General features: G+C 41.1%; 3 protein-coding genes across 5 annotated transcripts in view; all 3 read left to right on the top strand.

The window, feature by feature from the left end:
• LOC118788005 (protein FAM214A-like) overlaps window positions 1–3645 on the top strand; it is a 29507-nt gene extending 25862 nt beyond the window's left edge. The window contains exons 8-12 of the mRNA XM_036543821.1: window positions 231–330; window positions 805–963; window positions 1140–1208; window positions 2422–2621; window positions 2939–3645. Coding sequence (XP_036399714.1) covers window positions 231–330; window positions 805–963; window positions 1140–1208; window positions 2422–2621; window positions 2939–3092 — 682 coding nt within the window. The 3' untranslated portion in view covers window positions 3093–3645. The remainder of the gene's footprint in view (window positions 1–230; window positions 331–804; window positions 964–1139; window positions 1209–2421; window positions 2622–2938) is intronic.
• Window positions 3646–6992: 3347 nt separating this feature from the next.
• Window positions 6993–12477, top strand: LOC118788061 (cAMP-regulated phosphoprotein 19-like). Its single transcript, XM_036543911.1, has 3 exons — window positions 6993–7155; window positions 9841–9963; window positions 11485–12477. The coding sequence occupies exons 1-3, from the start codon at window positions 7096–7098 to the stop codon at window positions 11653–11655; spliced, it is 354 nt and encodes a 117-aa protein (XP_036399804.1). The 5' UTR covers window positions 6993–7095; the 3' UTR covers window positions 11656–12477.
• A 2734-nt stretch (window positions 12478–15211) lies between these two features.
• The window catches only part of LOC118787708 (unconventional myosin-Va-like), a 44126-nt gene continuing 36410 nt past the window's right edge, over window positions 15212–22927 (top strand). For all 3 annotated transcript variants that reach the window (XM_036543342.1, XM_036543341.1, XM_036543343.1), the window contains exon 1: window positions 15212–15411. In XM_036543342.1, coding sequence (XP_036399235.1) covers window positions 15385–15411 — 27 coding nt within the window. In that variant the 5' untranslated portion in view covers window positions 15212–15384. The remainder of the gene's footprint in view (window positions 15412–22927) is intronic.

The raw sequence follows: 22927 nt of genomic DNA, 5'->3' as shown, positions 1-22927 counted from the left end.
TGGAATTTCTAATCGCTGTACATGGCAGCATGCTTTTGCCACAGCTGTTCCCCCGTTCGACCGAGGGACAAAGGGTTTAGCCTTTGAATGGGGCGAGGATCCATGTAGCCGGGCCTGTCCACGTGACAGCCGCGCGGAGCTGCGTTTAGATCATCGTTTGAGAATGTGACAAGGCCCGGGCCGTTCGCGCGAACCCTAAAAGCCTGCTTCTCCCCGTTGCCTGCTTCCAGAGTGTGTCTGAAGAGAGAGGGCGATGCGGACGGGCCGACCCAGCAGCTGCTCAGCACAAGCGCACCCCCCGCAAGCCTCAGCCTCCTGGGAAACTTCGAGGTACTCTTCCCGGGAGAATGCGCCCCCCACAGCTGCTCGCGCTCACTGTGTTTTTGCTGATGCAGAGAGCTAAAACCGTAGATTCGGCCAGAAAACCATAGATTCGGTCGGACACCGACCCCTCGTTGTTGTGGAATTGGAAACGCCGCTGTGGTTCGAGCTGTAAATTCTAGGGCTGAGGGACTGCAGAGTGATCCACAGGGATGTGTGTTGGCTATCAGACTGTGGTGAGATGCGGTCAAGTGATCAATAGATACAAAAGTATGGATGTCTGAGAGTGAGACCAGGGACATTTCTCCATTGACTGCTTTAGTGGAATCATACTGCCTTCTGATTAAGTGAACACGGGCACCAGTGGCTAATCTGGCCATCTCAAAGTCACATCGTCTTTCAAAATGGAGGAGCAATAATTTGACAAATGTTGAGCTCTTCTCTGTGTGTGTGTCTGTTTGTGTGTGTGTGCTGTGCCCGCAGGAGTGTGTGCTGAACTACCGTCTGGAGCCACTGGGAAATGTGGAGGGCTTCTCAGCCGAGGTGGGCGCCAGTGGAACGTTCTGCCCCAGTCACATGACCCTGCCGGTGGACGTGTCATTCTACAGTGTCTCTGATGACAACGCGCCTTCTCCCTACATGGTAGAATGTCCCTCTATGTTCTGCCTTCTGTTGATGATGCATTCTGAATAGCTCACTGCTGATATCCTGTTCCAAACTCTGGATAGCAGCCTTGGTCTGTTCTGCTTGTGTGTAATGTGTGACCATTTTTTCCAGTATTAGCTGTTTAATTTAGTTCTGCTCTGATTTTGTTTCAGGGTGTAATTAACTTGGAGTCCCTTGGTAAAAGGGGTTACCGTGTACCTCCTTCAGGAACAATTCAAGTGGTAAGAATCACATCTATACATTTTTTCAAGGGCCACTTCAGAGGCTGCTAACAAATAATGTTACCTCGCTGATTGTGATCCAGTAGTGTCAGTGAATTGTCCATCTTTTTGAAGCCGAAAAGTGGATGTTTTTAATCACAAAAAGGAAAAATGTGCATGTGCGTGTGCGCATTCATGTGTATGTGCGTGTGTGCATTTGTGTGGGAAGGACTTTTACGCTTTAATGAATCATCCATTTTTAAGACGGTAATATCATTGCCCTCTTAACTGCATATGGTGCTTTTACCTTTTCTACACAGGATATTGTAAAGCCATAATCGTACATTTACAGTCATACATGTACTCAGTGTTAAGTGTTACATTGAAAATATGAAAAAATGTAAATAAATGTTAGTTTAAATTAATGTCAGTTTTAAAAAAGTCTAATTGTGGGCTGTATCTCACAGTATCTGAGTGGGATTGGAGGATTAGAACCAGGTCTTTTAAACATTACATCCCACTTATGCACACAGCCCTGAGAACAAAGGAGGCAGAGGAAGGCAATGTACAGCATTGCCATTTGAGGGGGGAAGTGGATTATGGTTAGACTGGATGAAAATATGCCCCCTAGTGTTGTCTGGAAAATGCTAGGTTTACACAATGCATCCACAGAATGTATATACAGCAACTGGACTGGCCTATCTTGTTCTAGGCAACAGCCAGGAGTTGAAGCCCAAGAAGTTTGAGAAATGAAATTAATTAAATAAAATAAAATTGTGTATTTTTCCCCAGACAAAGACAGTCTATCACATTCTTTTCTTAAGAGGAAACATTACAATGCCACACTGAAAATGTATATATGATCGGGTATCTGTTTGTTCATCAAATTAGTGGTTTTTGTATTGGTTTTAGTAGGTAGGCACTGAATATGGGGTTTACTGATGAGTAAAGCGCACTGCGGGCTGCGTCGCTCACTTCCTGGGCTTTGACTCTGTGGCTGTTTCCTCTCCAGCTCTTGTGCGCCCCCTGTGGTTATATTTTATACTGTTGAAAAAGCTGAGCTGAAATATGTCAGGCACTGCAGTGTGCCTTTGTGGAAAATAGCATTAGGCTTTTTGTGTTGGATACATTTAAATCTAATTTAAAAATAAATTGTTTAATTTCTTTGAAACAGACGTTTTTAGATTTTTTTGTATTAATGTACAGTTAATTTAGTAATGCACTTCTGCGGCAGACCTTATTCAATCCCAACAAGACGGTGGTGAAGATGTTCGTGGTGGTGTACGATCTGAGAGAGATGCCAGCCAATCACCAAACATTCCTCAGACAGAGGACCTTCTCTGTTCCCGTGAAGCGGGAAACCAACGGACATGTCAGCAAAAAGCCCCTCCCCCTGAGACAGGAGCGGACCCTGCGCTACCTCATTCACCTGAGGTGAGGGCACCCAGTCAGCACCAGAACCTCAGACCCCGCCCTTACTGCATGACGTGGTTAATGACACTTTGGGCGAGACCTGAAGCTTTCCATTCCCTTGTCGGATGCACTGCAGAATGGTTTCATGTTCTTCTTCTGTACTGATACAATGATAGACATTTAAAGTTTCCTGTCAGTGTCCCCTGAGTGACTTTTAAGGGCAAGTACAGCTAATTGAGACTTCAGGTATAACAATGGAGTTTATCTGCATTTGTCTCTAGTTGCTGGGACTGCAGTTATTGTCATTGTATTGAATGGTTTGTCTGTGTCTCTCTTAGGTTCCAGAGCTCAAAATCTGGAAAGATCTACCTCCACAGAGACATCCGACTCCTGTTTTCACGCAAGTCAATGGAAGTGGACAGTGGTGCTGCCTATGAGCTCAAATCATTCACAGAGTCCCCTGCCGACCCACCCTTCTCTCCCAGATGCTAGTCCTGCCCAGTCCAATCCAGCCTTTAAACTAAATCAAAACTTTGACCTACCTGCTAAGAAGCAACATATAATCCCACCGCATATATCCTTTTTTTATTTTGGGTAGACCCAGATGCATTTTAATCTTTGAACCTATCCCGGTTGGTTTAATATGTTAGATTTGTCATGTCTGATTGGCTGGTAGGTCAGTGTTTTGATTTAAATCCCATCAAAATCCTTTTCAAGGCTTTGGTATTTCTTGTGGAGACATACAGCAAATGCATCAGACTATGACCCACTTTAATAAAGAGAAGACATAAGCAATCAAACAAGAGAAGGATAAGATGGCAAAAGAGCACTGTGTATTTCCACAATAACTGGAAATGAAATTAGTAGTATTCTAATATCTCTTTTTGTACTGTTACAGAACCACTTTACTGGAAGTGTTGCAATAGACAGAGAAATACCTTACTAGCTTAGTGTTTACATGTTTACTTTGTCAGTTATTTAATATTTAAATTAATATTTCATTTACTGCACATGTGATGTCTGTTATGCTAAGCATTATGATATAGTGGACAACTGCGTAAATCATACTATGTATTTTTGACATTAATACTCAGATCAGAAATATATATATATAAAATAATGTTAAAACGTGTCTCTGTCATTTCTACATTATAAACGAAACTGAGAAGATGAAGCTATGGTGTTAAGCGATTCTGACACTACTGCTATCACATCACACATTCCAGTTACCTTGGCATTATACGTTAATAATCGCTTTTCAATGGAAAGAGGTCCACATCTACTGAAAGCTTTGTGTGGGTGTGATAAGAAAAAAAGTTACTCTAACCTTTGCATTTTAGAGAAGTGCTCTCACAGCACAGTGTCCCACAATAAACACAAGTTTCTATGTTGGCAATGGTTTGTAGTAGTAAAAAAGCTAGTAAAAGTGGTTTGGTGTTTTTTGGGACAAAGTGAGAGTTTCTTTAAAATAATTTTTCAAATATTGATACATGTTTTGGAGTTTTGCAGTTTTACAGTTTGTTATTCGTCCGTTCAGAAGTCAGGTAACCCTTTGACACTTTCCTTCAATAACACAAGTAATGGAGGTAGTAGATATATAAGTGGTGTTTCTTAGGCATTTGTCTGGGACCCTACAATCTCACACTAAATATATTAAGGTATCTGAGAACTGTCACGTCTCACTGTTACCTTGAAGAGGTGTGTAAGTTTATCAGTTCACATTAAACCTGTTTATGCACATAGATGCCAATCTGCCATGAAAGAGGCTAGTGTTGCAACATTGCATATGGAACACCAATTATATACTTATCAAAATACAGTTGGAAAATTGCACAATGGAAAATTTGTAAAGCAATAACATTAGTGAGAGAAACCCATAAACCCCCCAAGCTCAGCTGAGGAGACAATTCGCAAAACATCAAAGGGACCATACTTTTTGTACTTTTATTTCAATTAAATCTGAGATTCACAAGAGGTAATCCCTGAGATAATGTTTTGTAGAAGGAGATGCATTCTTTCCTTGAACAATATTTGATTTTGCTAAATTTAGTTGGCCTGGTTCTCATCATGAGGAAATGCCTTTATTTTGATTGACAAGGACAATGTGATCACTGTTCCATGTTTCTTAAGAAGGGTAACCTATATAATGCTGAGGAGTTTTGATAGAGGTTTGGGTGTCAAATTCCCTGAGAGATCCTTAGAAGCAGTTTCTATTCCAACTCTCATTCCCCTATGGCCAGTTAGTTAATTAGCAGTGTATATTTATATCTGTAACTTAATTGCTTAACTGAATTATATCCTAAATTAATTAAGATACAAAATGGACAGAAAACCAGTGGACCCAGCTATGATACAGAAATATGGAAAAGATTGTTTTACATTACATTTGTTTAGACACCCTTATCCAGTCCAACTTACATTGTTGACATTTCATTCTTTTATACAGCTGGATATTTACTAAAGCAATTTTGGTAAAGCAAACCCAGGCTGCAAGGGTATCATACCCCAAACCCCACCTAGGGTGGCACTCTACATGGTAATCAAACCTTGAAGCTTTTGGCTGTAAACCCTAATCCTTACCATTATACGACACTGCTACCGTAGTATTGAATGCCACATTCCAGAGCAGCTAACAGTGCTACAAGTTTACATAGCTGCAGCCCTCTGTGAGGATTCACACCTCCAACCACCATGGAAGAGTTTTCAACACTATAACCACTACTTAATGGTGATTCCCTTAGTATTTTTGCTGTCAATTACTGTACATAGCGTTTACAGGATAATCAAAAGAGATCACTCATCCTAGAGACTTCCAATCTGTCATCAGACACTTTATCCATAATTGAAAGATATTGAAATCCCTTAAATGAAAAATGTATTATCTTTAGAAATATTTTGCCTGATTCTCTCTCTATTACTCTCTACTTCCATCATGACCTCACTGTGTATATTAACATGGGTACTTTCTGCTCTAGACAAAAGATCTAAGGACAAGCTGCCCCATCCCCAATTCTAACTCCAACTACATGAAAGTAAAATTTTGATTCTGATCCAGGATCAGTTGCTACAGGCAGGAAGTACCTACACAATGTTGGCCTCAGGAAGGACGTTTTCAAAGGATGTACTCCGTAATGATAAATATTGTATGTGATGTATTGAAAACTATATCAAATTGATATCAAAGGTATGGTTCTGCATTTTCACATACTCTAGCACAGACCTCCAGTTGCATAATCAGTGAATCTCAATCAGCTTTTCTTAAAAGTAGACATAGTCACAATTCTGTACTTGTAGTTTTAGATACGTCACTCTATGATGAACTGACAAAACAGGACTGTCTCTATTTGTTTATCAAAAAATGGGCAAAGCCAGAGGCCTGGTGGTAAGGCCTTCTCACATTAGTGCTCGCTAGCACCATCCCCTGGCTGCACAGCGGGAACAGCAGACAATTCACAGCCGCTAACCTAAGGCTGCATCTGCTCAAGGAGCTTGGTGAGGATTTGAGGTGCACTGCAGGTCTCTCTCACTGCAAAGTACTGACCAGGAAAGGCAGGGAGGGTGTGGAAAGTGAGAGTGTCATGGAATGTTTCGCTGTTGACTTGGAGCAGTTGATTAGAGCTTTTGCCTTAATGGAACTTGACTGTGAACACTGGTAACAAGTAAACCTTGCCCCGTTTTGTATTTATTGATTTCATCTGGTCATTGTTTTATAATCCATAGTTGGGACATCAGCTGAAGACAGGTATTCTTAAGTACACCAGTATGGACACAATCCTTCCTCTTTTAAATGTGAATGAAGTTCATCATTTACACAAACAATGTTATGTTAATGGCTCAGTGAAGCTTTCAGTAAATCAGCTTTGGATTATATCAACCACAACAGACCATGAGAAGGATTCACTGGACTTAAAATGAAAGGTCATCATATTCTGTTTGTCATTACCGGTGCAAAAGATTCATATTCAAAATAAAATTGGAACGTAATCATTTTAATGGGGGAATCGCAACATTTATAAATACAACTGGGGCAATAATAAACCTTTTAATAATAAACCTCTGAAGTTTCATAAATAATGTCTTAACGAAGAAGCCAAAGAAATGTTTCATTTTCCAGTTTAGCAATGAAAGCATGTATTTGGTTAGTAGCACACAAGCTCTCTGATTGGTTAATTGTGAAAGGTCAAGGTTCATTTGCAAAACCATAAAGTCGTGAAACTGCAGTTCCCACATGTTACATGTTGTGTCATATAATAATAAAATATCATATGTAACATGACAACGTACTAAAACCGTTTTGGTGAAATATACAACATTACTTTCCAATAATAATGGATTTTCTAAGACAAAATCGTTGACTAAGCAATGACGTCTAAATCTGACCGCCATCTTTTTGCGGGAGGAGGTAAAAAAAAATAAAGCTTAGAACGGCTTGTCACGCAAGGAGGGAGTAGGGTTGTGTTTTTGTTAAAAAAATAGTTTGTATTATTTTTTAATTATGACTGAGAAAATGGAAGGTGCAAAGACTACTGAAGAGACGCCGACAGAGGAACAACAGGTAAAAGACATTGCTAGCTAGCAGGATAGCTATCTAGTAACATTATTCTAACGGCAACAAATATTGGCGTTTTCACTGCATTTTCGTTTCGGTTCGGGCTATTGGTGAGTTAGGAAGCTAGCTAAGACAGCATTTGGGGCGTCCGTACATTAAACGCATTCCTGACTAGCTAATAAAGAACACATCAGAGTTATCAGTTGGATTGTGACGGTTCCACGGGTAGCCAGCGATGTTGATGGACATTCTAGCCTAGCTCCCTGGACTCGGCTAACTGCTTCTTTTGGTAATCATCACTTGGTTGCCGTTAATTAGCTAGCGTAAACGTCGCTGTATTAACTTCATGGGCGACTCTCTTGTCAGTAGGTCAGCGCTTACTTGCTAATCGTATGAAAATCGCAGCAGTAACTTAGTTAGCCGGCTGGGTTGCTAAGCAGCGGGCTGATTAAGTAGCCGTTAGCGCGGGCCGTGGATTCCCCCACCAGCTCGATGCTAGAGTTTCTAGAATAAACTGAGCTAGCTCGCTAGCCACTGTGCTTGGGCTGGGTCGGAAGGTACCTATTGTTAATACGTATTCCGGTTAACTAGTTACCTCGTTAACACAAATGCTTGTCAACAGCAGCTGGGAGTGTTTGTTGTAATTAATTTTCAGTTTTTAAAGAATTGCTTCGCATCTTAACTAAGAACACACTTCAGAGTGTTTCCTAGTGAGTAGCAAGCTAGTTTTTTTTAAGCTAGCTAGGTAAAACGCCCCTCACTGAAGTAAAGTTCATTATGACGAAATGAGTAGTTAACTAACTTGATATTCCGTTAGTTGAACTATCTGGCCACTATTTCATAACTATCTGACAGGTAGCTAGGCTGCTAGCCAACATTAGCTTACTGTCTAGCCGGCTAGCTAACTAGCGCGAGTTGATATGAATCCGGATGGTTTAGCTAGTACACCATGACGCAAGCTAGCTAGCTGTTGTCATAGGCTTGTTTCAGCTTGCTTAATTTTCTGTTTCCCAGCATGGCTGATTAGAATAGATTCGTTTCTGAAAGTAGAATATCAGACACAGCGAATTTGCCTAGAAATAGATAGGCGCTAACATTGCTAGTAAGTGTTCAGACAATGGACCTTGCGGAGAGAAATCTTGCTGTAGTCACTTGTTGGACCTGGGTCCTCTTGTTCCAATAACTGTGCGACTCTTGGGCACACGAGTAACGTGTGTTAGCAGTGTGATATGCAAAAATAGGGCTCAGCAGTTACGTTATGATATCAGCTTCTCTCTGCTGTATTTTCCCCAGCTAACACTCATCGCAGCAAGTGCTGTAACTGAGTAGTTGAGTGAGCTAGCTACTGTACAAACCTAACTAGACTGCATGATTACCTATGCATTTAACACACGCGGAAAACGACGTGTGGCTGTATTCATCAGTATTGTGTGGCGCCCGTTTTTTTTTTTTTTTTTGAACATTTGAACAACATTGAATACAAACAATAGTTGTGAAGTAATCAAAGCGATAACTATAATGTATGTATGGCATTTGCTGTCCTTGGTCACGTTCACCAGCCTTGACTAATCCAGACTTATTTGGATGAGGACGGTAATGCCACACTCGTTTCCCCACCGTAGCCATAATAATGCACATAAGTATGCACAGTGTACTTGTGATAACTGCTCCTTTATGTGGAGTTTACATCATATGTAGGTGGAAGTTTTAAATAGACTTTCAGGGCTATTGTGCTGCACTTTGGGTGTAGGAGTGTGCAGTCATGTAGCCTGAAGATAGACCTCCTTTCATTGTTCTAACGGCATTTTCACAGAGCATTATTCACTTCCCTCCTGCATCTCCCACCTCCTTTAGCCAGAGCACAATTGTTGGTTGTTTAGTATGCCCACGTATCCCATGCTGTTCACTCTGCAAGTGTTGTCACTGAGCATTCTGTTGTGGCATCGCCCTAGTGCTCTTGGCTTTCTGCTCTCCGTAACGATTTTAAAAGGTAAGCTACAGCTACAGTATCAACTGTGGCCCCTTGCTGGTTTGTTCATGTGCGTTCTGTTACTGATCTCTGTCCAGTATCAAAGAGGAGAATTAGCCAAAAACGTCAAACTGAGGTGGTGCAAGATTTGGAAGTGAATGGAATCATTTTGTCAGGATTATTATTTTTGGAAAACACACACACACACACACATATATGGTTGCTGATTACACTGAATAAATAAGTCCTCTCTGACAGAATCTTATGGTGTTTCTGTCCCTATCTGGATTGGCTGGGCATGCCCAGACAAACATCATACTCAGTTAGAGAAGCAGTGTGTTTCAGGCAGCTATCTCAGCTCTCATCCAAAAGTGTTTTAGATGTTGACCCATTAATTTGAAGTCTGTCTCTCTGGACTAGAGTAGTCTTGCTATACAAGAGTTAGAATTGGTTATTTAAGTGAAATAATTAAAATTGTGCCTTTGGTCAGCTGGCATTAAGTTATTGATTCAGTGCAATTTATTCTGACATCAGAGGACTTTATTGGGATTAGGAGCTTCTCCAAAGTTCAGGTGGTTTGGTGGCCTCTGCATGATGTAGGTGAGTCGTCATTGGATTTTTAGCCCTGTAAAAGGTGGTTTTGGGTACAGCGCGATGGGGCAGCCAGTGCTGAGGATCTCTTGTGCTGACTGACTCCCCTGTCTCCCACCATCTCTCTGCAGGAAATGCAGGATAAGGTGGTCAGTCCAGAGAAACTGGAGGAAGCCAAGTTGAGGGCCAGGTATCCCAACCTTGGCACCAAGCCTGGGGGCTCCGACCTCCTCAGGAAACGACTTCAGAAGGGGGTAAGTTCTGACCCATCTCGATGTGTTCTAAAGGGTTTCTGTTGCTCCACAATGTAAATATGACCTTGACGAAGCCCTTTTACAGAGAACAAGGATGGAGTTATATATAGAGTTATATCCAGATATAAAATGAAATAAAGCAATGCAGGACACTAGAGTAAAATCAATATAAAAAGCCCTTATAAAATAATGTCATTAGAGTGAAAGTGTATAGGGACTAAACAACATTAAAAGGCACAGAAGTACACTTTGAGAGTACAACAAAAAGGTTATTTTACCCCTCAGCCAGAGGCCAGACATGCTTTGTTTTGCTTGCAGCAAACAAAACATGCTTTGCTGATAAGCTCTGAGAAGTAGAGCTAAGTCGAATCAGATTGTTGCTGTTTCAATCATCTTAACATAAATATGTGGCCCAAATTCTTTACAAAACTATGATATGGTTACTTCCAACAATCCTTAATATTTTTCACCCTTAAAACATTAAGGGTGAAAACTTTGCTGATTTTATTTTTGTGTGCAGAAACCTGGACTAACCCAGCTATGATTTTCAGTATGTGGTTACATTCCTTAAAGCAAAAAAGCGCTGGAATTAAATGGGGTTTGTGTTGCTAATGTATGCGGTAAAAGGCCAGGTAGCAGTTATTCAGTGTGGCTAATTAAATGACTGTTAATGGTGGGGATATGACATGCATTTTGAATGGAAAGTGAAATGGTGGCATTTCATTGGTTTGAAGATGCATAAGCAACGTTTTCATTCACTTGTGTGTCTTGGAACACCTCTGCCCACTGAAAAATATGTAGGTTCTGTGGCTGGTTAATTCTGTCTGATCCCACTCCGCTTCATTTGCCTGGCTTTGTAGTCGGTGTGAATGTGCTTTCAGCCATGTTTCAGGTTTTTTTTTTTTTTTTCCCTTTCAAGGTGCTAAAGCACAGCTGCCAATCACTAAAGGGCTCCCAACAATATCTGTTCGCAGGATACGGATCTAATTTCAGCAACACAGGACCTTGTGATGTAAACAGGGTTTTGCTTTGGGAAAAACTGAGAAATGTACAATGTAGACAAAAGGCAAACTGAAAATTCAGAATGATGAAATGGATTATATAGGTATTTGTACCTGCATGTCTGGGCAGCCTTTATTGCAGTATTCCTGTATTGTTTTTGTGACTACCCTGTTCTTCTCTCAAAATTCAGCTGAGTATATGAAACCAGTCAGAATACATAGGTATCTAGTCTAAAATTAAGACAGCATGACATTTAAGGAGCCTGACTTGAGCGACTGGGGTTGTTTTTTGTAGCTGTTTGGATCTGAAATAGTTCATTACTTCAAGAAAAATAATGCTTGCATAGAGTGCCTTTGGAGGCTGTTGTGTACAGCTGCCTTCTTTCATTTCACAAATGGGCGCTGCAAGGAAATGTCTGAGTGGGCCATTTTAGGTCAGCTGGACCCTTCGGAACCTGCAGAGTGTGTGTGTGTGTGTGTGCGCGCATCCCCTTACGCATGTGCCTCTGTCCCTCCTCAGCAAAAGTACTTTGACTCCGGCGACTACAACATGGCCAAGGAAAAGATGAAGAACAAACCGCTGCCTGCAGCCATGGCGGAGAAGACGGAGATCACTGGAGGCCACATCCCCACCCCAAAGGACCTTCCTCAGAGGAAAACCTCTCTGGTGGCCAGCAAACTGGCTGGTTGATGGCAGCTTTAAGGGCACTGCTTAGGTCCTCAGTTCTGTTCTGTCACCTCCCCTACCTTTTCATTGTCCCCTGTCATGTTATTCTTCATTCCTTTTATTTCTCAGTTTACTTCCATTTATAAGTGCTCTGAAAAAAGAGAAAAAAAAACAAGTAGGCAGTTAATTACTGCTGCTAGAGGAGGGCCCTGTCACACTGTCTGTATTGCCAGCCAGTGGTAGGAAAAACAGACAAAACCAGTCTAAAATCAGTCTACTCAAAGGTTAAATGTACTGTAGTAATTCTGAATGGAATGTGCATAGTTGCTTGTGTTGGAGTTACGGAAGGAATCAACGTTTTAGAAGATTTTACATTTTACTGTACCATTCCTTACGTCCTCATCTAAATTATGAAGTAATGTGCTTGAATGATTTAATATGAACCACAATACTGTCCGTGCACCCCTCCTCCTCGTCATTGCTATGTTATTTGTTTTGTATACTTCAAAAAAATGAAGAATGGACCACACAGCTATTGCTACAGGGTCATGCTAGAAAGAGCATGTGTGACACTAGGTTCTAGAAGGCTGCTGTTTGCTTGTCTCCAATCTGTAATTACAAAATGGCCTTAAACCCTCAGTCGGCTTTATCACCCGCAGGCTCTCTTGGGCAATATTTGTCCACCCCCTGGAAAAACCCCAGTTATCCTTGTCAGGAGTGTGTGCAGAAACCAGTCTCCATTAGGCTTTGTGGTTGGGCAACTCACCAAGATGAAATGTCTGAAGTGTGCATGTGCATCAACTGTGCAGTCACTTTTGTGCCATGTTTTTTTGTAAATAAAATAGTTTTGCACTAACGATTGTGCCTTTTTTGCCTTTCTAGCTACGCATCACAATCACACCAGAATGGAATTACATTAATTATGCCTGTCTGTGTTATGTGGTAAATGGTTGATTTGGGCTCATGTTACACTATTGAATTTAGAGGTGATGGAGGAGAGAGGGGAAGAGTAGTGGCCAAATCTGGGGAAAAAATAAAATCCTAAGCAGAGCTATACTAGAACAGCCAGATGAGGAAATGACAGTGGTGTTCACTGTGGTGTGTGGAGGGATTAAAGGTAACATGCATGTAGTGAGAACATGAACCAAGCATACTTCTTTCACACCTCTCTACCAGGACCTTCCTTGCATGTCACTCTTCATTCAACTCTAACTGTTCACGGTAAGCTTGGGCAGCCGTTTTCAGGTTGAGGATCCTGCAGGACTTGCGTCACCTTTGTGTAAGCACCTTCTTCAACCAGAAAGAAAGGTTAGCATAAGAGTTGGACAACAGCACACTGACCAACTGGAAATTTAAGAATTAAAGGTGGGACCATATGATGCCTTGTTCAACCTGAATGAAGTTCTATTACAACTTTATTGGACATTGGAGCATAACCTGACCGAATACAGGGGTACTAATAAAACACATTCTGACCCTGAAGCCATATCGGTTAACTAACAATCACTTAATATCCGTACCAATTTGGCAAACCTCATTATTTGTTTTTTCATCCTCCTACCATGCCCTCTAATGGAGAATATGCGGGTTTTAGTTGCAAATAATTCACAAGACAAATTGATAAAAGACACACCTTTTCTTTGAGGAGATCAGTTGCAAACACAAGAAATCAAAAAGTATGTTCAGAAGTCTTAAATGGGAGATATTTGATTTGGACTACCATGAGATTCTGTGTAATTATAAGCCACATTTTCTACCCCTTCGTTCAGACATTGATACATGAAAAGGCTGTCTGTTATGAGTCAGTAGTCTCCTGGGAGGGTAACACAATGGCACTGCACTCACAACATGTTTTTGAGCTGCAGGCAGTTGTTCTAGCCAAAAATCTATAAAGTTATAGTACAACTTGTAGGCTACTAGTATTGAACTGTATAAGTGGGACAAATGGCAGTCTATCACCTTAACACGTCACAATGCTCATGGGTATTAACAAGGAATACATGAAACATAAGTGTTTTTCAAATGCTGTTCTTTCATCATGAAACTATTACCAGGTTGAGAGCCTCTCTGAGCATTCCTGATGCAGAGAAATTTACCTGTGCCTTTACCTTCTCCAGACATGACTAATGTAAAGCTGCCTTTGCCTGTGTTCCTGCTAAAACCAAACATTTCAAGATGTTCTGAATTGTTGTGTGTGCACTTTAATTTCACAGATCCACCCAAAGCTATCCTGGCCTCCGTGCACTGACTGCCAGTGAAGTACCACATTCAGTTTAAAATCAAGACAGTTCAAGACCTTACACGACACCAATTCCACTTACTGACAAAACCTTGCCCTCCAAACACTGATGTACACCCTTAGGTCTATCAGCACTAGTCTCCTCTCAATGCAAAGGACTCAATTGTGCACTTTTCTGAAATCATCCTTCTTAATTGCATCTTTTTAGATCAAGCCTTAAAACATTTTACCTTACTTTATGTAAAAAAAAAAAAATCCAGTCACATTTTTAATATTTGAACTGCTGTATTTGAATTGCTGTTTTACATTACCCTTCTGTGTTCAGTGGCCCAATGTAACTCTATTAGGCACCATGTTTGCTTGTTTTTTGTATTCTTGTGCTGTTGCTGTTACCTATTTTTGTACTGTGCTGCCAATCTACTGCACACTAGTATTATGTCCTGTGCTGAGGCCATGTGTTTGCTACTGTATATATTTCATGTGATAACTCCTGTACCTGCACACATTGTAATGTTCTGTTGCTGCTGTCTCTTATTGCTGTTATATTGCTGCCGTGCACTCATTTGCAGACTCATGCAGCTCCTAGGTACCTGCTCCTACTACCAGTGCTCCTTATTTTACCTTGTATTGCCCAATGCACCTTCAGCGTGTGTGCGAGTTGCTGCCAAGTAACAAATCATTTGTATCCTTATTTGCTGGAAACACGTTTAGAATTTTTGCCGTACATGGTTTTCTAAGTCATAATGATCTCATTAACGATAACTATCTCAAATTCTCACAGATGACAATGATGACATCCAAACGGCATACAATAGGCCTTGTTACCGTATCTAAGAGATACAACATACATAGTTGGCATGTACTAGTTATGTATTCCGTGGAGAATAAACTAACTGTTTATTGTAGCATTGACTAACGCCAGCTACACTTAAACAGAGACATTCCTGAATGTCTAATATTACAATTTATTCTACATTGGGTAAATACTGTAACGTTACGTGGACTTAACCACAATCACAACCCCTTTTGTTAGTACCCGTAGCTAGCTGGCTAATTATTAGATAGCAAGAAGGCTATGATCTATAGCCTTACATGTTCACCCAGCTAGCTAAACACATTTAAATTGAACATTTGCACACCTCTTAACTTTGCTGATTCTCTGACAGCCACGTTGACAATAAAGATGTGAACTGGAACCTCGCCAGACGCTCTTTGATGAAACAATCGGCGAAAATGAATCACTGCCGCTGGGAGGCAGCCGTCGCTAGTTTTCTTACAAACCCGTAGCAACAACAGCTGAATCATATCATCAATCATACCCAGAATGCACAGAGACTTTAAATAGCAGGATTTTCGAGTATCATGGCGATAGCTACCTCTTGTTGAAGCATCACGGTCTTCTAGAGAGATATTTTAATAAAACAAAAACAAAAACGAAAAGGAACCTCATGCGCAGAGAAACGCATTTCTGATGCTGTTCTAACCAAGGCTTGGGGAAGGATAGATCGACCGTTATGGCAGCGTCTGAACTGTACACAAAGGTAATGCCGGATTGTGCGGTCCTGAGCGATACAGGCTACTGATGTGGCATCATATTTTGATTTTGTATCATCACATACCGTTTTATGAAATCTTCAGTGAGGTTGGTATTTGAGTAAAAAAAAAACCACGCTAGTTTTTTTGCCGTCAGAGAAAAAGTGCCACCGACGCCGAGGAAAAATTGTGGTGAATGAACAATAGGTAGCTAGGTTAGGAGAATGAATGAAATTAAATTATTTGGTTTTCGGCGTGACTCGTACAGAAACGGCCATATGTAGTTTACGGGTTTTATTGCTTCGATAAGTGGAGCTGCTGTGTGATTGTTATATTTTCAAAGGCGCGGTCTGGACCCGGCGCTATAACTTACCGGCGCAGGTTATTAACAAGCTTGGTGTTTCAGACGTTTGCTAGCTACTTGCGTGCTATCCTTTGCGCTAGCCGTAGCCTTTGTCTTGCTGTCTTATAAGCTACCCACTCGGTTCGAATGTTTGCGCATTGTCATTGCAAAAAATAACGTTACGATTGACTGTCCGTAACATATCATTGTGTACGTTACAGCCTTTGCTTTAAGACATTTCACTGGTTAATGTTTGTACGTGTGCAATACACGTATTTGTGCGATTTCACAAGTGATGTGTAAATGTCTGAATTAAGTGAATTTTAGTTTTGACATTGTCTACGCTGTTACATCTGACAGTCTGCGCGTCTAAAATGAATGCAGATTTCAAAGGATGGACTACATTGCAAGCGCCACTGTGAGATGCTGAGACTGGCGCTGACGTCACTGACGTCAATGACGTTTGTTTTGAATTCACTGCAAGGCCCATGGACCTGACTGAAACTGATGCAGATTGCCCGCAGCTACAATACTGTGATAATGAGACGCCGTTTTGCAAGAGGATTTATAATGCATTACAACTAGTACACCAAAGCCACAAATATAAAAGCATGCACGTCTCACATCGAGAACTCGTATGTCGTTAACACCGTAATGTCAGTTCAGATGGTTCCGGTTAATAACAAAACGGTTCCGTAAGCTATTGAAAAATAATAGGTTTGGGTTGTATCGTTATGGATACACAGGACGGCGTAAAGGTTATGAAAACAACAAACAGTAATAATAGTTGCTAGTACTAATAACGATAGTCCTTTATGACATTAAGTATTACTAATTTATGTTGAAATGATTCTTGACTTAAACTGAGTGTCTGACCAGTGGTTGAGATGGCATCTCAGATTGTGCAAGATTGTAATTCGGATTTTGGCACTATTTTCTTTGTTGGTATGAATGTGCAGTATTGCAGTGGAGGTTTCAGCAGGGGTGTTTCTAGCTATTGAAAAGATCAGTGGCTAAGTCAAGTTTGCCTGGGGCTTGGCTTTTTTTTTTTTTTTTTTTTTTTTTTGAAGGGAGATCGGCATCGGTCGGTCGGAGGTTATATCTACCTTTTTATAATAAATATCACACCTTCGGAGGCTGCAAGTCAAGGTCCGCTCTGTTACACTCTGTTTTGCTATAAACGCCACCTTTTTCTGGGTGAAAATATTTGGGGCTGGGCTTAAAATATTCAGGCTGTAGCCCCGAATGATCGGCCCTAACGCCGCTGGGTTTGACCATAGCCTCAGCAATCAGGCAGCTTTTCCCCTGCTATTTCTGCTCCTCCATGTCAGTATGCCTCACCAGGACAGAGGTATTCCTCTAGTCTCGACTGATCCTCTAGTTTGGCTGACCCTCTAGACGGCTGCTTCAGGTCAGGGCTGTACCTCCCGATGGGGAAAATTCCTCCGATCAGACCCCTCTCCAATCACGCCGGTACTACTAGGCCTACTAGTGCTGTTCCTCCAATCAGCTCTCTCAACCAGTCAGGTCTGTTCCTCCAGGACCAGGCAGGACAGTGTGTCGTTTCTAGTGAGAGGCCAGGTCAGGATGTGGGGCAGACCTCATCAGTGGTGTGCAGCATCGCTGGCGCCTTATTTTCTGCATGCTGATTGAAAAATGAGCACAAAAAATGCCAGTCATTCATGCCACCATGTAAAGTTCAGACACCGGACTGTGTTGTCCTCTGAAAATTTTTGAAGTTGGGTGATTAAATTTCTCACAGATTTAATGAGTCTCATTGATTCCAGTTAAGTATGCAGATGCATATACTGAACCCCAGATAAAATGCACCACTTTTTGTCCTTGTAATAAGTTTTGAATATTGATAAGACAGCATGTGGTATCAATTTACTTATTACAATACTATAATACTGTATAAATTTAGCTTGTGCCTAATGATGTTCTGATGCATAGGATGTTTAACCAGTTAAATGGCAGACCTGCTCAGAATCAAGAGAAACACAAAAAGCAACCAGTATACTTTGCTTATCAAAAGTGACACCTACTTGACATTGATGTCGGAGGCTGGACTATACCGAGTCAGCACAGCGCCACTTGCCATCTGGGTTGTTCACAGCCAGCAGTTTCTTGCATGGCAAGATGTTACAGCCAACTAAAGTTCATTAATGACTCACACCTCGCAATGCTTTAGAGAATTTAGCATGCTTAAAATAATCATCCATCTTCGAGATTCTTTAATTGTTGCTGGTTGAGAATATTTTTACATGAGTACTATCACAGGTATGAATTCCTCAAAAGAAGAAAATCTTTCAGCCAGAATGTTTGCACTGAAATTAAAGAAGCTCAAGGCAGATTTTGAAATAAGCCAGATTTTGACGTAAAGCACTGGTGTTGTAACTGGCAACAAGCAGAAGAAACAAGCACAGTTGTTCCTCCATAATGTCGTCATCAGTGTGTCTAAAGTTTTTAAATCTGTTTTTTGTGAAATGCCTCTCTGACGTATTTTCTCATGAGGTGTTCTGCGTGACTACCTTGTGTTGCCATGATCATTTTGAGGATGAGAACAGGAAATCTAGAGCAGTTTTACACCCTATGCAGGGCCAGCATAAAATGGCAGAGCTCCGATAGCTCTTGTGGTCACCAGGCCTTCCAGTGAAGGTTCACCAGAGGCTAGACTGCTTACTGTCCTTAATTTTGGGGAACTAGCAAGGCATCAGAAAGATGATTTCCACCTGGGAATCTGTTTAGTCAAGTGTTTAGCATGCAGTAGTGGTCAATCAGGCTGTGATCTTCCCTTATCTCAAGTGATGCGGAAAAGTATTGACTTAGGTTTTGGGGAGAGAAAGTAATTCAGTCTGTCCTAGTCTTCCTCAATGTGATCAAACGCTGATGAAATGGTAGAATAATTCCTGTATTTTAGAAACTACAGCAAAGTCATGGTTGGGCTTCAGGGTGCATTCTGTGTTCAGCTGACCTTTAGCAGCCCTGACCCAGCTTGGACCACCCCACACATTCTGCGTCAAGCTTGTGCTGTTAAGCTTTTGTCAGAGGCTTAGGAATAGACATTAAGAGACTGCATTCACTATCTCCAAAATTTAGTGGCAGCTCATCCTTAGAGAGCCTGCTGATTTCCCTCTCTAGATGTAAACAATGAAATGTTCACTTTTACTTAGTATTGGCTGACCCAGTTTATATTGTGAGTCTTCAAGCCTGCTTGCAGAGAATATCCAGGTTTTAAGCTGTAGTCAGATATGTTCTTTGCTGCCTCACTGGGGACTAATTTAATCATTTTAGTGTATTTGGAGCATGAGCACATGTGTTGACCCCAACTCGACCCTTAAAGGTAAGCTAGCTTCCTTGTAATATGAACTCCAGGGCAGTTTTGTAGGTGAGGTCAATGTTGGGGTCCCCTTGAAGAGGCCAAGTGTTAGCAGTTGAAGGAGTAAAACATTCTCTGCAATGTCAGAAAATACTCCATGAAGCAGAGCTGGCTTGTATGGTGGAGTCAGTTGTGTTGGATTAGCCCTATGTTATCATACAAAACTGTCAAAACTGTATGGCAGAGGTGGGATGACTGCATGGCGGTTTAGCAGAATTTATCGTACCCACTGAAAGTATGATCCTGTATTCCTATTCAGAAGTGCTGTAGAGAATTGTGGTATTGTCGCTCTTTTGGGATTGCAAAGCATGATGGTTATATTAGCAAAAGGAAAGGATGATGGCGTATCCTTATGTATTATGGAACAAATCATGTTAAACGTGTCCTTTAGAATCACAGACAAAAACTTAACACTATTATGCACTTTATTTGATTTCTTGTTGTGATAAAGAATAGGCCTAATTTGGTTTCTTTTCTGTCTGGAATATATATCATTTTTATGTAATATGGTTATAAGTGGGTACATTTAAAATGCAAGGGATTGAATTGAAAGTTGGAAGGCAGCTGTTTGGCAGATCTGTTCTGTAAGGCACAGGCCACTGTGCTTCAAACTGCCATACCCTTTATTACTCACCTCTGAATTATTATTCTGCCTACTTCAGTGTTTTTAAGTATCTTGCATAACAGGGGTTGGTAGTCACTGAAATGGAAGAATATAACGTAAAACAAACGAATAAGAACTACAGCTCAAGTGCAGTGCAGTCTCGTTAGACTGAATTAAGGCCATAATTTACATGTCCGCCATACATGCATACTGTATGTGGCTTCCTCCCCCTCTGTATCAGGGTGAATAAAGTGTGTCAGTGAAAGCGTATGAGGCGTGACTTCTGAAGTGAAAGCCGGGAGACTTGCAGGTTAATGCTTTAATCTCCAGTTGGCCTCTAGAAGATTAACAAGCGTAGGGGCAGTCTCCTGGACCCGCCTGCCTTTCAGAACCTCTCTGTGGCTGCAGCTGCTCTCTTAGGCTGGCTCCACCCCCTCTGAAGACTTTCTTTAACTGCATCTTCTCTTGTTGACCTCAGTCAAAGCTGTGTCTAACAGTAGGATAAATGTTGAGCAAAAGTGTAGAGTCACCTAGCATGTCTGATTTGTTAGTTTTTAAGAATACGCTCACAAGGAAAGTTGTTACTTAAGTATGGAAGGGACCTGGGGGCAGAGGGTTGAAGATTTCATGTGCAAGCAGGTTTAAATATAATACATGTCAGCTTAACAAGTGTTTCTGAAATCGAGCAGAATTCAAAGGTAGACCCTTCTCCCTTTTTTACTTGAAAAATTAAGATTCATATCCAAGTGGAAGACACTGATAAATGAACTCCATTACCCATTTATTCAAATGATCAAAGCCACAACTTGGACTCCTCCATAAATTAGATTTCTATAATATCCCTGATTCAGCATGTAATTTTGTTATGATCTGTTAGGGACATGGTTGTGTCACATTTCACATTGATGTTCGCAACTGTAGGATTAACGTGAAGATTTGCATGCAATTATGCCTTTTGCCGTGGTGACCATGGGTTGGACTTAGCATTAATTATACACCATGTTCTTGGCAAAATAGCTAATGACAAAAGATAGCATTCTTAAGGAATTGATATCAAAGCTTTCAGGAAACAATATTTGCAAAAACTTTAATTGCAAGTTACAGAATAAAGCCTATGTGTGAATAAAGCCTATTATCTTTTTCAATATTGAGACAAACCTTGCAACCTTTAGGCTAAAATTGAAAGGGATTAGGTCAAGAACATCCCTGTTAATTTTTAACTGCATTGTTCTTTTCAGAACTTTTATAGCAATTGTCACTCATGCGTTTATTTTAAAATGGAGGAGTGAGTATAGGTTGGAATCAATGTGACAATTGTAACAATCCTGAACAAAGAGATGAATACATCATGAAAGTTTATGAATGGACTGTAATAAAATTCTTTCATAAACATCTGAATGTTTTGTTCAGTTTTTTGTATTATACTTTGTAAAGGGCCAAGTTGAATGAAATGAAATGTGTGTTTATAATATCTGACAATTGTTCTTGTGTGCCCCCCTAGTGTTGTACAGCTCTCAGGGGCTCAGCAAAGAATCTTATTTTTTTTTTTTAATAGTTACTTTGCACTTGGCTGCTATGCCTTTTCACAAGCTGGGTCTTCCTGAGACAAACCTGAGGGATGATTTAGCTGAAATGGAATCAAATGGAAATGAAGCTTAAATGCAGGCCCACTAAAGGGAACAGGTGCTTTCAGCATGGCAGGTGTGTGACAGGCCTCTAGGCTCTGCAGTGGAGCAGAAGTGCTGTTCACAGGTCTCAGATCAGGCCTTATGCCTTGAATGTTTCCATCTCATGATCTCCGCTTTGAGAGATTTGTGTGAGGATCTGTTCATGTTACTGGCCATTCATGATTTATCTGGTTTTTTTTATGATCTGGGAAACTCAAATGTGTGTTTATATTTCTGGACTTTGTGTAGTCAGTTGAAACAATTGAAGTTGCCTCTAGATCATACTTGATCAGATCATAAAATGCTTTAATGCAGCGATGTCTTAAAAGGTTACTTTGCCCATCTATAAATGGCACTAATTTAGAAAATGATGGCTGGTCCATTTCTGTTTTGCTGTTCACTTGAGGCACAGTCATTTGATATGAGTTCTGTGCTGGACAATTGAAGGCAAACTGCATTCCATCTTGCCAATCAGCCTGATCTTCCTCTTAACTGTCACATCAATGTGGCAAGTGAACATCAGTAATCAGAAGGGTAAGAGTTCCCTTCTGGCTGCTCAGACTGCTCAGATGTGACTTTTGAGAGCTGTGTTGAGAGGTGAAAAATTGATGTATTCGGTTAATGTAAATGAGAACTGATGGTTAAGACCATCGGGGATCTCTTGAATGGTTGTGTTCCTCTCCTGAAGCACATTTGCAAGTTTAGCATTTTGCGCATTGCTCGGAGCAGTAGGTCATTGAGTACATTTTTTTTTTTTTTTTCCGTGCTTATCAGGGCCCAAAATGAATCTCTGTGCTTCTATGTGGGAGGTGTGTGTGATAAATGTTCAGTGTGTGGAATCAGTGAAAATGCTGTATCAGATTTTTTTTTGTAGCTGACGATCTGGTCCAGTGTGCATTACTTTGAAATTTCTCTCTCTGCCCTTGCTGAAGCTACAAGTGTACTGATTGGCTGGCTGGTTACGAACATTCTTGAAGGGGTGTGGTCTAGAATAGAACATCCAGTCAACATGGTAACACAACGTTCCGGTGCTGTCTGTGTTCCAAACTGTAAGATCCGGGACAGAGGATGGGCAAAGAGGAACTGAATATCTGGGCATAATAGAATATCTATGGCTGTGCTCCCATGCACCCCTGGTGTTAGCAGCAGTGATGACTCATCAGGGGCCGTCACAGATCTTAATCTCTTCCTACCCATTCATCATCACCCGCCCCCACCGCACCCCACCCCAACCCCCTCTGCCACGCCGGCAGGTCTTCAGGACAGACTTGCCACCACCCTTTCCGCCTCTCCCCACACAGACTGTCTCGGTCTTTAATGCCATTTGTGTTTCTCCTTCAGTCTCAGAATCTCGCCCGCAGTGCAGCCTCATGGGAATTGATGTTCTTTATAAATAGGTCCCGGTCCCAGTCTTCTCCTGCTACTCTCACAGTATCCTCCCCCACAGTATCTAAATCACTTCACTGGTGCATTCATAATTGATCTCCTAACTTACCTCCTAGATTAGGTTTTATGGCATGAGGAGAACAGG

This window comes from Megalops cyprinoides, chromosome 13, assembly GCF_013368585.1.
Source record: "Megalops cyprinoides isolate fMegCyp1 chromosome 13, fMegCyp1.pri, whole genome shotgun sequence".
NCBI classification, from domain to species: Eukaryota; Metazoa; Chordata; class Actinopteri; order Elopiformes; family Megalopidae; genus Megalops; species Megalops cyprinoides.
This window is presented reverse-complemented; position numbering and strand designations above follow the sequence as displayed.